Source organism: Acipenser ruthenus, chromosome 7 (assembly GCF_902713425.1).
Source record: "Acipenser ruthenus chromosome 7, fAciRut3.2 maternal haplotype, whole genome shotgun sequence".
Taxonomy (NCBI): Eukaryota; Metazoa; Chordata; class Actinopteri; order Acipenseriformes; family Acipenseridae; genus Acipenser; species Acipenser ruthenus.
The window spans coordinates 57,996,406-58,011,054 of NC_081195.1; the positions used below are offsets into that span (position 1 = coordinate 57,996,406).

Consider the following 14,649-nt stretch of genomic DNA (forward strand, 5'->3'; position numbering starts at 1 on the left):
GCCAATCAGATGCCTCCCTGATGGTATTGCATGATGGATAAGTATCTGCCTGTACTTCTCAGCATTGAGGAGACCATTAATTCTGACCAAATCCCCAACTCCATTTGCAGAAATGCAGCCCCAAACTTGCAAGGAACCTCCACCATGCTTCACTGTTGCCTGCAGACACTCATTCGCGTACCGCTCTCCAGCCCTTTGGCGAACAAACTGCCTTCTGCTACAGCCAAATATTTCACATTTTGACTCATCAGGCCATTTTTCTGCACACCAGTTCCTGTGTTTTTGTGCATAGTTGAGTCGCTTGGCCTTGTTTCCACGTCGGAGGTATGGCTTTTTGGCCGCAAGTCTTCCATGAAGGCCACTTCTGACCAGACTTCTCCAGACAGTAGATGGGTGTACCAGGGTCCCACTATTTTCTGCCAATTCTGAGCTGATGGCACTGCTGGACATCTTCCAATTGCGAAGGGAAGTAAGCATGATGTGTCTTTCATCTGCTGCAGTAAGTTTCCTTGGCCGACCACTGCATCTACGGTCCTCAACGTTGCCCGTTTCTTTGTGCTTCTTCAAAAGAGCTTGGACAGCACATCTGGAAACCCCTGTCTGCCTTGAAATTTCTGCCTGGGAGAGACCTTGCTGATGCAGTAGAACGACCTTGTGTCTTGTTGCTGTTCTCAGTCTTGCCATAGGTGTATGACTTTTGACAGTAAACTGTCTTCAGCAACCTCACCTTGTTAGCTGAGTTTTGCTGTTCCTCACCCAGTTTTATTCCTCCTACACAGCTGTTTCTGTTTCAGTTAATGATTGTGTTTCAACCTACATATTGAATTGATGATCATTAGCACCTGTTTGGTATAATTGTTTAATCATACACCTGACTATATGCCTACAAAATACCTGACTTTGTGCAAGTGTACCTAGAAGAATTGATGCTGTTTTGAAGGCAAAGGGTGGTCACACCAAATATGGATTTGATTTAGATTTTTCTTCTGTTCACTCACTTTGCATTTAGTTAATTGATAAATATAATCTATTAACATGTCTATTTTTGAAAGCATTCTTACTTTACAGCATTTTTTCACACCTGCCTAAAACTTTTGCAGTACTGTGCCAGCTGCATTACATTGAATAACTGAGCAGCATACAGTCTTCTGAGGTTTAACAGATTTCTGTAAAGAATATCCCTGTCATAACAGCAGCACACAACCAATCGATGTAAAACACAGAATAGAAATGTGTTTCACAAACCGCTGACATAATTCATTCGAACTAGAAATGTCATGACCAAATGCAATTGATAAAGTTTGCCAAACTGATTATCTGAACTATAATTGTAAATATAGTTTAGAGAGTGGGTTTGGCAAGTGTATCAGTTGCATTAGACCATGACATTTCTCCCTTATTAATTTTACATATAGGTGCTTTTCAAAATAAAAATAAATAAAAAATCTATGTTGTACTGTTGCCAAGATACTTTAGGTTGTTTTTTGTGTAAATCTTTGTCTATTTATATATTTATGCTTATTATGTCCTTTTTACAAATACACCAATCACCAATAATTAATTTTAAGGCAGTTACTGTAGTTACTTTCACATATATTCTGCAGGAATCCTTTTCAGCAAGTGTATGTTTTTTATTCCATCATTTCCCCCAGGAGCTAACAGGGAAATTACCTAAAGAGTATCCCTTGGACCCAGGGGAGCAGCCACCTGCTGTCCAACGGAGGATTGGCACTGCCTTTAAACTGGACGAACAGAAAATTCTGCCAAAGGGAGAGGTGAGAGCAAAGCAAATTCATTCATCATCTTACAAATATTACACGCCAGCTGAACAAGTGAAGCAAAAGCGCAAATTTAAATCTTCTGTGTAGTTGTTTTTACAGCCTCCTGTGTTGAGGAGGTCAGTTCACTGGTTAAAGTCCTGTAATTCATTTCAGAGGGACATGGGTTGATTAATCTCCATACTGGAAAACTTCCCGAAATGGAAAAGAGGGGTAATGTTACAATTGCACCCAGATTAGCAAGCAGTAACATATTTAGCATGGCACAGCAAAGCAAAACAAAACTGCCAGAGACAAAGATAAGGGTGGAGTTTTAAATGAAAGTGATATTTAAAAAAAAAAAAAAAAAAAACTGCATTTAAAAATGCAACCTTCATCTCTGGCAGTTTTGTTTTGCTTTGCTGTTCCATGCACCTGCCTAGCAGACCAATTATGCTTCTTTATTTACAGAGGTTTAGCTGCTTAAATGTGCCGTTTGTGTCTCATGGTTGTCATTTTTGAAAACTGTGTATAGTCAGTGATATATCTATTTCTATGTGTATTGTTGAGGTACAGTAATTGAATGCACCACCTCCCCTGCAATCTCAGAGGAAAAGTAAGGGTATTTTTCTTTTCTTCAGAGTAACAACAGTGCTTGTTCTCTCCCACTATTTTACTGGGCTTATAACTCTGGACCTGTGGCCACAAATAGTGTCCAACCAGCTGTGTGGCAGAGCCAGAAACCTCAGTGAAAAGGAGCATTGTTTCTCTCATCTTTCACCAACTTGGGAGGAACATTTTCTGGCTAAAGTTTCTGGCTCTTATCTGCCCTTTTTATTGTGGCTGTGGCTAGTGTTAACAATGTAACAAGAAGCAATACAAACTTTTAAGCTTGGCAATTTGTGTAATAAATGTATGCTTGCAATAAACATTTTTTAAATGTCTGGCCTATCGTCCTTTTAAATCTATCAAATTTTAATAATGCAGCTTGGGACAATGTGTGACCAGCATGAGGGGTATACTAATGGTTATAGAATAGGCCATTTCATAGTAATGGGGATTTTTATATACTGTAATTTCACTCTCTTTTGTCTACATAATTGTTTGTCCTCTCTCATACTTCAGAAAAAAAAGCCACTGCTGTTTACCAGAATATATATGATTGGTTTCCAACCATTTAGTAATTTTCTGCCTCCTAGTTGTTTCCAAATTAACCATGGCTTGGGATTAAAGCAGCAACACTGCCAACCACATAAAGCTAGTCCGGGAAAACCAGCCTGATCAAAGCTTCAGTAACTGCTTCTCTTGCATGGCAGGAGGCTGAGTTGGAATGCTTGGAGCGAGAGTTTGCCATCCAGTCTCAGATCACAGAGGCAGCGCGTCGATTGGCCAGCGACCCCAATGTCAGCAAGAAACTGAAGAAACAAAGGAAAACCTCCTACCTGAACGCACTAAAAAAACTGCAGGAAATTGAGAATGCAATTAACGAGTATCGTATCAAATCTGGAAAGAAACCAACTCAGCGGGCTTCTCTTATTATAGAAGGTGAGCAGCAGTGTCCATACGCATTCATTTACTTTAACATACCGAGGTGTTCACACACTCTCATAAACACACACCCTGTTTCTTGCTTTAAAATGATTCCCAAGCGAACCAGACATGTCCTTGCAAGACTGTACAGGCTGTCCTTAAAGACCATTGTGCATCAGCTACTATGATACAAAGCTCAAATAACAAAAACTACAGGCTAAATAACACGTTTTAAAATATATTACAAGCAGCCTTGAAAGGTGTGGGGTTTTTTTGGGGGGGTGGGGGGGTGGTTGGGGCGGGGTTCAGCTTGTGCTAGTTGCTGAACAGAATTTTCCATGGAACTGGATGCTGACCACCATTGATTTAAGTAATTAAAGTGGAAGGATTGTTTATTCAAGTTCATTGCAGATTGCTGACTAATTACTGCCTTAAGGTCTTTTCTAGAACAAGTGGAAGTAGTCATCGTTCCTTCCCTTTCTAAGGAGATGCTGAAGGCATCATTATAACAACTTTTGTGTTTAACTCTTTACTAAATCCAGTTTTAAAATGGCACGTTTTCTTATTTAATCTTATTAAACTTTGTATTATTTTTTACAGAAGCAAATATTGGCTCTGAAGACGGTTCACTGTCAGACGCCCTTGTTCTTGAGGATGGTAAGTTGTATAGAAAGGTATCTTTTGGTCCTTTTTTTCTCTTATTTATTCCTCCTTTGTAAGACTCCACTGATAACTAGTGACGTCTGCTCAGAATGAGGTATAAATAAACATGTTGTTTGTAGCTTTTAATTGTATTTCTTTGTTGTGTTTTGCAGACGATTCTCAGGTGACTAGCACCTTTTCCCCTACAGCTTCCCCTCATAAAGGTCTGCCTCCCCGGCCCCCTTCCCACAACAGACCCCCTCCTCCACAGTCCCTGGAGGGGCTCAGGCACATGCATTACCAGCGCAGCGACTACGACAAGTCTCCTATCAAACCCAAAATGTGGAGCGAGTCTTCTTTAGATGAGCCATACGAAAAAGTCAAGAAGCGCTCTTCTCACAGTCACTCCGGGTGAGTCGGAGGAGGCTGTGTGTTTCTCTTACACATTAGTCTCGGGGTTCAGCACCTGTATATAGAGATCAGGAGGTTGCAGGTTCAGATTCAGGGTTTCTTTTGAGGCAGCCTGTTTTAGAGAATAGTTCACAACAGAACTGCCACGTGGACCTACCATATCTGCTCAGTTTCGTCTACAGTATTGGCAATAATGTTATGCTGCTGCGTGCCAAGTGACACATCACACAGCCGAGATTTTATAGACAGACCAGTGCTGCTTTGTTTCCGAGTCAAGTTGGACAAGTTTTGCAAGGGTGGGAATTGTCTTCCAAAATGAAGTGAGCTACAAAATCGCTTCGTTATAAGAAAACAGCATACTGGATATATTAGTGTTGTTTACAATGTAACTGAAACCCCAGTCCAGTGCAGTGCGTCGTTGTGCCGGTGTGTTATTCCCAGCTAAAATGGCTGTGTGTGTTTTCCTAGCAGTCACAGGCGCTTTCCTAGTTCAGGGAGCTGTGCAGAGGCTGGAGGGAGTAACTCTCTGCAGAACAGCCCGATCAGGAGCCTCCCCCACTGGAACTCCCAGTCCAGTATGCCATCCACCCCGGATCTACGTGTACGGAGTCCGCAGTATGTCCATTCCACAAGGTAAGGGTGCTGTTTACTATGGGGCTTCCGCACTCCATAACTGGGTAAATATCGAAGGATGCCCACTGAAACCTTCAGTTCTGCTGAGCTATTGTGGGGAATTGCTTCAGTGAGGAAACAACTGGACATTTTAATCTGGGGAGAAAATCATGAGTAAAATAACTGAGCGCTCTAAATGTATTTTAAAAAAAAAAGAAAAAGGGGGTACCTGTATGCTGTTAGTTTAGATCTGTTCAAGGCCGAGTGATATTTGAACAATGTGTTATGTGCAGTTATGATGAAGACTGTTGTGCCACTGTAGTGTGATGAGAGAGTGGCATCAAAAGCTTTTTGAATTTGTTCAGAGTGTTTGGTGGCATGGTTAACTTATAGAAGAAGTTATAAAGGCTCGATCGAGCAATTAATCAAAGTACTGACGTGTTGGGGTTTTTTTTTGTTCCTTGTTTCAGTTTAAAAGTATCTCACTTTAATACTTGTATGTACTCTGCTCACTATTAATGAAAACATGTTCCAGCATGAAAGCAGCAGCTGTTGGTGTGCTTTTGCTTGTTTTCCCCAGAACAATTCATTGTTACACTATATCTGCTTGTCAAGTCTAAAACTAAACTAAATTTTAACAGTACTGTACTGTTTGTTGTAATCAACACTTAAATTTACATAAAAGTGTTAAACAGACTACATTTTCCAATGTAAGTATCTGTGTATATTTTATTAAGTGGTTAAAGTTCTGGATAAACTTCAATTATGATCTCCTTGTATTCCTCCTACAGATCAGTCGACATCAGCCCCACCCGACTGCACAGATTAGTACAGCACTTTAGACACCGGAGCTCCAGCCTAGAGTCGCAGGGCAAACTGCTGGGTTCTGAGAACGAGACGGCCAGCCCTGACTTCTACACCCCACGGACACGCAGCAGCAATGGCTCGGACCCCCTGGACGACTGCTCCTCCTGCACCAGCCACTCCAGCTCCGAGCACTACTACCCTGCCCAGGGCAACCCTAATTACTCCACTCTGGCCGAAGACTCCCCTTCCAAGGCAAGGCAGCGACAGAGGCAGCGGCACAAATCGGCAGGGAACCTGGGCTCCTCCAACTCCGGCAGCATGCCCAACCTGGCTGCTAAAAACGGGGGTGCTCATCACGGGGTGTACCTGCACAGCCAGAGCCAGCCTTCCTCACAGTACCGCATCAAGGAGTATCCGCTGTACATCGATGGCAGCCCCACGCCGGTTGTGGTGCGCAGCCTGGAAAATGACCAGGAAGGACACTACAGTGTGAAAGCACAGTTCAAAACCTCCAACTCTTACACAGCAGGGGGGATGTACAAGGAGAGCTGGCACGGGGATGAGGGGGAAGGCAGTGGCCGGTTGACCCCCTCCCGCTCTCAAATCGTAAGGACTCCCTCACTGGGACGGGAAGGTGGGGGCAGGACTGCCGTGTCGGACGAGCTCAGGTGTTGGTACCAGCGCACCTCATCCACCCTCAAAGAGCACAACAGACTATCGCACACCAGCTCCAACTCCTCTGACAGCGGCTCACAGTACAGCACGTTGCAGAGCTCCTTCACGGCACACAGCAGGAAGTCCAGGATGTCTCAAATGTCCAAAGCACCGTCAGGTAGGCTTGAGTACTCTTCTGACCTGGTTGAGTGATGGGGTTGTGTTGCTGGGTTTTTGGTTCATGTTTTGCTTTTTCACACTGCTGCCACATTGTACTGTTTGCATCCTTCTGCAAATAAAAGGTATATTTTTTAATTTGGAGATTTTTTTTTTCTGTAGCACCAGCTGAATGCTTTGCAGCAACCAAAGCAGTGTATATATGTATATAGAGAGCAGGGGTCTCCAGCCCTGGTCCAGGAGAGCTACAGTTACTTAATTGAACCAATTATTGGCTTAATTAGTCAAGATTAACAGGTGTTCCAGATCTTTAGCCAGTAATGATGTTAAGACACCTATAAAACATGCTGGATAGGGGCTGTCCAGGACCAGGGTTGGAGACCCCTGATATAGAGGATATGTCATGAAAAAATATGAATTTACTGTATTTGTCATAGGTGGATACAGCGATTTAACAAACAAGCCTTCAGCCGTGTTGACAAATACTGTAATTAAGGTTTTTCATGATACATCTTGTTTATACCACAAATGCTTACATCAATAAGAACATACTGTATATGCATATTTAATTTTGTTTTAAACACATGCCGTTGTAAATGCCTATGTTAAAACAAACAATGTTTTATTGTCATGTGGCTTATGAGGTCACTGCATTCTGTCACTACCGGTACTCTACTGATGTTTTTAATTACTATTGATTGTCTAGGCTTACTAGTTGCTAATATTAATAAATACATTTAAATTGAATACATTGGTTACTTTACAGTAATCTATTACTTTTTACAAGGCAGTTGTATAGAATTGGCAGTAAAGAGCGTGTCTCTTCAGACAGCAGTGGAATTTATTTGCTCTGCTGCTGTATGTCGCAATGAAAAGAAAAAAAAAAGATCTGGTCACTGACTTTTCATGACACTACATAAAAAATAATTCATGAAAATGTAGCCACATGAGTGGTATACATTTTAGAGATTTACCAGTTAAAATATGTATCTAGATGCAAAAAGGAAAAGGTTTTGCCGCCTTTTCTAACGCATTGAACTAAAAATCTGATTCAGATTTTTTTGGTACTGCACCACAAAACAGCACAAGAAATCCCAGTGAAATAAGAGACTACAGCAATAAATTCAGTAGGGCAGAGGTGTTCTCGTAGGAGGATCTCTGCACAAGATCCAGGGTGGTCCACTGGACAGGTTGATATATGACATGAGTTGTGCGTCACTCCCATAAAGTCCTGTGACCAGACAGCAGAAAAGCCCTTCCAAGAGTGGAGCTTGAACAATAATGCATTGTTCATTTCAATTAGAAAGAGGAGGGTTTTATTCTCGGAAAAAATTATATAATTTTTTTTTTTTTCTTTTTTTGGGGGGGGGGGGGGGGTACTATATAGGCCAAATAGAAAACCACCAGTAGTGCTTTTTCAGTATGTTGGTTATCAGTTTTCCCAAAAAAAAATGTTCATAGTAAATCTTAGGATAATTTTTTTTTTTTTGTCCATTTTACTCAAAGTATAAATATTTAAACTAACTATGAAATGGGTATTTCACTCACATTTTGCTTTGAGCTTTTTAATACTCTCCCGTAGGGTAGGGGAATCGCAGGTTAGGAGCATGACGTTTTACTTTGCAAACATTGTTTCTGAAGTGGGATATAGACCCACCAAAGTGAGAAAGGCGATCCCTAAATCAAAATGATTCCATTAGTCATGGTTTCCCCCTCCTCTGCACTAAACCCAGAGTAGTGACATAGCTAGAATTCCAGAGCAAAGAGACTCCAACCTAACCTTTCTGTGTTTCTTTAGCTGCCTCACCTCACAGTCAGAGGAGCATGACGCCGAACAGCGAGTCTGCAGCCACGCCCCCCAGCAGTCCACATCATATCCTAAGCTGGCAGAGTGGGTAAGTCACTATGGAAACGGGGGGGGGGAGAGGTGGTTGGGAAAGCACAGATACCACAGTATAACAGACTGGAAGGTTTTGGGTGATAGTTCTTCCTCACTGTGTTCTTTCTTCCACCCTTTTTTCACTACCAGCTAACGATTATTAATGACTCCCCTAAAAAAAAAAACTGTTGTCCTCTTTCTTACTAACACCCTCCTACTTGACTGTCCTCTCCACTTTTCTTGGTTTAGAGAGACAGCAGAAAACTCTCACATTGAGGATCAGCCTCTATCTCCAGCTCACCAAAGTACTGATGAATAGAGGTATAGTACTGTGTGTGTCTTCCTCTTTAAAACTTTCTTCAACGCATGCTCTCTGTGCTTATGAATGTGTAAAAAAAAATTAACATTTTCCCTTGTCATTTCCACTCTGTCTGTTTTAAAAAAATAAATAAATAAAAAAAGGTACTTTAAAGAAATTCCAAAAACCTGTGAAGGTGTACAGTCCCAAATAATATTAAGCTTTTTACCCAAATCACCAGAAGTAGCTGATTGATTAGCAAGGCTGTGCTATCGAAGGGATTGAGTCTGAAGGTTGACTTGGTATCCCAGGTCATTCTCTGACTCACTGCGGCCCATCTGTATCAATGAAATAAACATGTTAATGTTCTAGAAACTAGCAAGAACAAACTGTAGTTGGAGCAGGTGTAATGTATGTATGTATGTATGTATGTTTTGTTTTGTTTTGTTTTGTGTTGTGTTGTTCTAAGCAATCCCTTACTACTGTTATACTGTTAAAATAGTTTGATTCCTTTCTAATACCTTTTTTGTTAGACATTGCACTTGTTTCACTGACTAACTTAAAAGAAATGAAACATTAGTTGAGGTGGTTTCTATCCTTTAAATCTATTATTCAGATGTATTTTCTTTTCTTATTTCTAGGTCCTACAATGACAGCTGTTACCTGGAGAGTTCCTTGTACACTGAATTAGCAGATGTCCAGTGGTATGGGCGAGAAAAGGCCAAGCCTGGGACTCTGGTCTGAACTCCTGTTTTGTTACTGTTACCACATCAATGTCATTCTGAGATCGCAAAACACTATCCTATCATTTGCCTTATATGGGCAGTATTACACTCCATTCGCTTCAGCTCCCACCACTTATACTCCACAATGAGCAATGCCATGATTAGGGACTCTGTGAACTGACTGAGCTATGGTACCCTACAGACTGTCAGTGGTTGGTACTGGTATTTTTATCCTTCTGGGTATCTGACCATGAACTAAACATTACCCACTGACTGGCAGATGCCACATGATCAGCCATTAGGCCAGCCTTCAAGAAGTCAACAGCATTCATAGTCAGTTTTGAATTCACAAAAATGAAGTCTTTGTAGAAATGCTGGTGTTGCAAACAAGCCACTAGACTCTGTGGTCTCGGACAGCTGATGTTTATTTCCAATGCAATACTAATTATGTTTTATTTGGTGCCAGCCCATGGTCCCATAACAAAGTTAACCTTCATAGAGTTGTCTATGTGTTCCTTCAACCTACATTGTCTGGATTTTGGGAACAATAAAACTAAAAAGGAAGAAAACAAAAGATACTAACATTGTACTGGACCAATAAATAAATACAAAATTAAAATATTTTAAACCCTGCCTTTTATTTTTTAAATAATTGGAAAATGTTAAGAATATTTTTCCCCTAAATGTTTTGAAGCAAAAAATGATTCAGAATCCACAATCAAAAGGCACGTTTTTGGATCAGCAGTGTCTGCCAGCTGCAAACATTTGTAATTATGATGGAGCATCACATTAGCTGCTGAACTACCAAAGATAAAAAGAAAAAAGACAAAAGATATGGGACTTTACAGAGGTTTATCTGAAAAATACTTCACTCGACGAAGCCCTAGCCTTCAACACAGAGCACAGTCCAATACACATTATTGATCTGTAACTCAAGGACTTGATACATAGGTTGTTCAACCTATATTAGTCAGTTTACTTCTGATTTTCCTGTTTTTTGTTACTACCCCAGGTACTGCAGTGTTATTCATCGTAAAGCCAATAAAAGCTGAGGAACAGTTTTTTGCAATATGCAAAAAAAAAACTAAAAAAATTGATTGACCTGGATCCAGGTTTTTATTTTAGCTACATGCTTTCACTGATGCACAATCACCACCATACTCAAAACTGCTTTTGGCTAGTGGCGTTTTTTTGTTTTTTTTTTAACTCGGTTCAGCTCGTAAGTAAAAAACAAAACAAATGAGAAAACTCATTGTTTGGAACCATTTTATATTTTTATTTTTTTTAAACGGTTGGGACAACATACAATTGTCCATTTTAGATAGCTCAGTCCATAAAGGTTCATATCTCAGGCTAATCAGTGCCCACCTTTCTTCTGTAATGGCAAAGGCAGGGCCCACACAGGTGCTTTACCCTCAGGTGCTCCATTGCCTGTACTGTAACATCACTGAAACAGCTATGAAACAAACCTGTATTCCTGGAACTGTTCGAACATGGCAGCTTACTGTGGGTGGGTTAAAGGTAGCATTTTGCCATCATTTTAATCCTACAGACCAAGTGGCATGAGACTGGCTAAACAGGTCACACGCATGATTAGATCAAACTTGGTATGTTATTATGTGACTATTATAAGTCATGATTGATTTTTATCCACATTCTGTCTTGGAGAACAAAATGCAGGTTTGTACCAGGCTGTGGGTATAAGTTGTACGTTATAATTGCTTGTCTCTTGCTGCAGAATGCACAATGTTCACATACAGTATATGGACCTTGGATTAAACTGTACACTTTTTATATGATGTAAAAAGATACTGTGAACCCTTAGCCGGTAAAATTTATAGCCATAAACAACAGCCAGTCTTAAGTTTGCTTTTCAGAAATCTGTGTGTATAGAAACAGTCTAAAATAAACAAATTAATAAGCGACTTACAAGCTGTTTCTGTTGCATATAAAGGAACAAAATAATTGATATACACATACTTCATAAAACATCACTTGGCTCAGTTTATAGTTATTTTAATATTGTTTCCAGTTAGGTGAGGAAGGGGTAGTCAATGCCTGTAAATTATAGTAGGTGTAGTACTGTATTTTTTCTTTGAAATATGAACAATTTTAAGTAGTTACTTGGTTCCTGTTTATTCATAATGTAACTGTTCCATAATGCTGCTTGCTCCAGGTAGCTATCCTTTTATATCTACCAATCACCTCTGCTATCAATGCGTATCAAGACAGACAGAACAGTCAAGTTTTTTTTTTTTTTCTGTGTTTATTTTTTTCAAATGATTTCTGTATGAATGTTTTTGACATCCACTGGCCAGGATATTGGCCAAGTCTATTATTACATATGACTTAATATTGCGTATTTAAATTTCAACATGGTTTATCATCATTTAAAGCAAAGTACTGTGTATGACTTGACGTAATGCTGGCACATAATGTGAAATCACTACTGCGTTTTCAGCAAAGGGGTTGTATTGTGGCTGCCTTTGTAATTGAAGGGAATATTTCTGCTTTTCCGAGCAGAGCCGTGTTTGAATGGTATGAAGACAGCAATGGTGAAAGCAGACCAAGAGAAAGAAATCCAGAAAAATAAAAGCCTATACAACACCAAGAAAGGCAGAGCAAGCGGAGCCGATTAGAACAAAAAATCAGATCTCCACGGCAACAGTGCTGTCTGATGGTTTTTTTCTGTTTGTTTTGCCATTATTTATAGATTAATCACAAACATAAAATTGAGTAGTGAAAAATCCAACCACCTTTTAAATTTCATGCTGAAATAAAGCTTTAAAAACACTGTTTCTATTCTAATAAAAAAATTAAAAAACACCTTCATCCCAATCAACAGTGGAGCTACAATTACACATTCTAGCAGCGCTACAAACGGCTTACGGTTGCTTCAATATTGAACATCTATAAACAGATTTCTTAGGGTTTTCTTGTGGTTAAACACAGGTGTTCGATTAGGAATGTTAAAAACTGGGCCGTACTTGACATTAAAAAACGAAACTATGTTTATTTATTCCTTACTATACCATACCACTGCTGTCTTCATGGGTACAGTTGAAAGTTTGTAGCTAAGAGTCAGGCATAATTACTAACATTCATCAAAGTTAAAAAGGCAGTTATTCAAAGACATTGACCATTGTTTAAAGATGTTGAAATCATTTTTAAGTCAATATTAGCTTTTAGTTTGGACATTGTAACAACCCCTTTCAGGTGCTACAAAATGACCAGTTACTGCTTAGTTACCTAGGTGTAGAATGTTACTTATATTGTGGTCACTAGTTTTATTACCAGTTGTCTAACAAGAAGGACATTAGTTTAAAAACAAACTATATAGGTCACTCCCTCCAACTGACAGTAGAGCATGTAAAATAATTCTTGGATTCTGTTCAACCATAATCAGACAAAGGTGTATGTTGTAGAAAAAAGTGTGGAATTGTTCCAATTCCACCGTTAATTTATTCTTTTTGTATTAAGAATTTGTATAGTACATTTTTCAAAACAGTGTTGTTGGCAAATGAAAATGAATTTTCAAGATGAAATTTGGTGGTTCTTGAGATTATGAAAAATAAATTATTGCTGAATGTTCTCAACATGCGAGAGTGTGTGTGTGTGTGTGTGATTTATTTATTTGTTTTTAATATTTAAATGTACTATTAAATTATGAAGGGGTGGGGTCTTTCTAGTTAGCAATCTACATCTACACATGCAATGCCACTAAATGTTTTTCAATCTAAACATACCTGTGGAATACCCATATTACACACTCAATGAAAACAGGAGCTTATCAATCAATTGACTTTAGAAATGTACTATACCTTTTCTTGGAACCACCCAGCTCATCAACTAACACCAATGACCAGTTGCAAACAATCATCTTCCACCCGAATACACAAGTGGCGGTCATTGCTGCAATTTCCAACAGGAATTGCAGCGCATTACACAGATAGCTACAATATACGATTTGCATTCCTGTACTTCAGTAAAAATAGAATTGAATGTGGTTAGTACTATATAAAATATGCACAGTTTTGGTAAAAAATAAATTCTGGAAAGACCATTTTGAGTGCTTGATGAATTCACACCTGCACACAACTACAACATAAGCTAATATCCAGTTTCCTAATTTCCCAGTTGCAATGTATTGTATGTCTAGAACTAACTTGTGCTCCAACAGCTGTTAAAAAGTTGTGCCAAATGAAACACAGTTCAGTTCAGGCACAATCATTCCACACACCCCCCATTAACCAGGGGATTTTGTTAGATTTGAAAAATTTCCATCGGTACTAAATTTTGAAAAATTCCAGCGTTGTAAAAAACGTTACAAGCATGCACACTAATAACTTTTCCTTCTACAGAAATTCACAGGTCTTTAATGTTGCTGCCTTAGGGCTTCTACAGATATGCTTTATCTAAAATCCACAGCATATCTCAAAGCATTTTTTTTTGGTTTGTTTTTTTCCCCATTTTGAAACAGCTCACCATTTATATTTGTTAACCCTCATATAAATTGGCAATGATTCAAGCAGAGCAGAGCAGTGAAGGAAAGAGATTTTACCTTCAAGTTTTGGATGGATTATCTTTGTGTTTGAGAGAATTCTTTTCAGATCCAGTTCACTTGCATAATGCTGGGTTTTCAACTCTGCAGTCTTATCATTTCCCCTTTTGACACACTGCGCATCAGTAAAACAAAATGTAAAAAAAAATTCGAGACAGCTTGCAGCATCATCAAACTCTACTAACCAAAGGACAATTGACAATTAAACAAGGTTTGGCTGTGTAAGTTACAAACATGCTTAGTCAGTGACTATTTTAAACTAGCAACAGAAATGAATACTATAGTTGTGCTGAGAAGAATCACATTTTTGTTACTATGGAAATGCTACAGTATTTCTAAACTGCTATAGTTACTATACTAATTAGCCATTTAGTACTTTCTTTGTGCAATTTCGATTTTTCATAATCACTGCATATGCACCTTGTATATGTATCCGTAATGTTCTCTTTAAAAACATATTGCACATATAAGATGTTACTGTCTTTACAGCCAGTCCCTATCCCTAATAACCTAGACGGGATGGTTAACAGAGCGTGGGCACAGAGAATGATGCCAGGACTGTGGCCAACAGGAGAGTGAAGGGGATGGATTGCATC

General features: G+C 39.3%; 1 protein-coding gene across 11 annotated transcripts in view; it reads left to right on the forward strand.

Moving 5' to 3' along the window:
• frmd4a (FERM domain containing 4A) overlaps positions 1-13,092 on the forward strand; it is a 171,515-nt gene extending 158,423 nt beyond the window's left edge. For 8 of the 11 annotated variants that reach the window (XM_059027373.1, XM_059027375.1, XM_059027374.1 and 5 more), the window contains 8 exons: positions 1,653-1,775; positions 3,074-3,302; positions 3,888-3,944; positions 4,103-4,340; positions 4,809-4,973; positions 5,744-6,591; positions 8,389-8,485; positions 9,409-13,092. In XM_059027373.1, coding sequence (XP_058883356.1) covers positions 1,653-1,775; positions 3,074-3,302; positions 3,888-3,944; positions 4,103-4,340; positions 4,809-4,973; positions 5,744-6,591; positions 8,389-8,485; positions 9,409-9,511 — 1,860 coding nt within the window. In that variant the 3' untranslated portion in view covers positions 9,512-13,092. Of the gene's footprint in view, positions 1-1,652; positions 1,776-3,073; positions 3,303-3,887; positions 3,945-4,102; positions 4,341-4,808; positions 4,974-5,743; positions 6,592-8,388; positions 8,486-8,718; positions 8,791-9,408 lie in introns of all 11 variants that reach the window. The other 3 variants (XM_034025777.3, XM_034025769.3, XM_034025768.3) reach the window with 3 other exon arrangements.
• Positions 13,093-14,649: the final 1,557 nt, after the last annotated feature.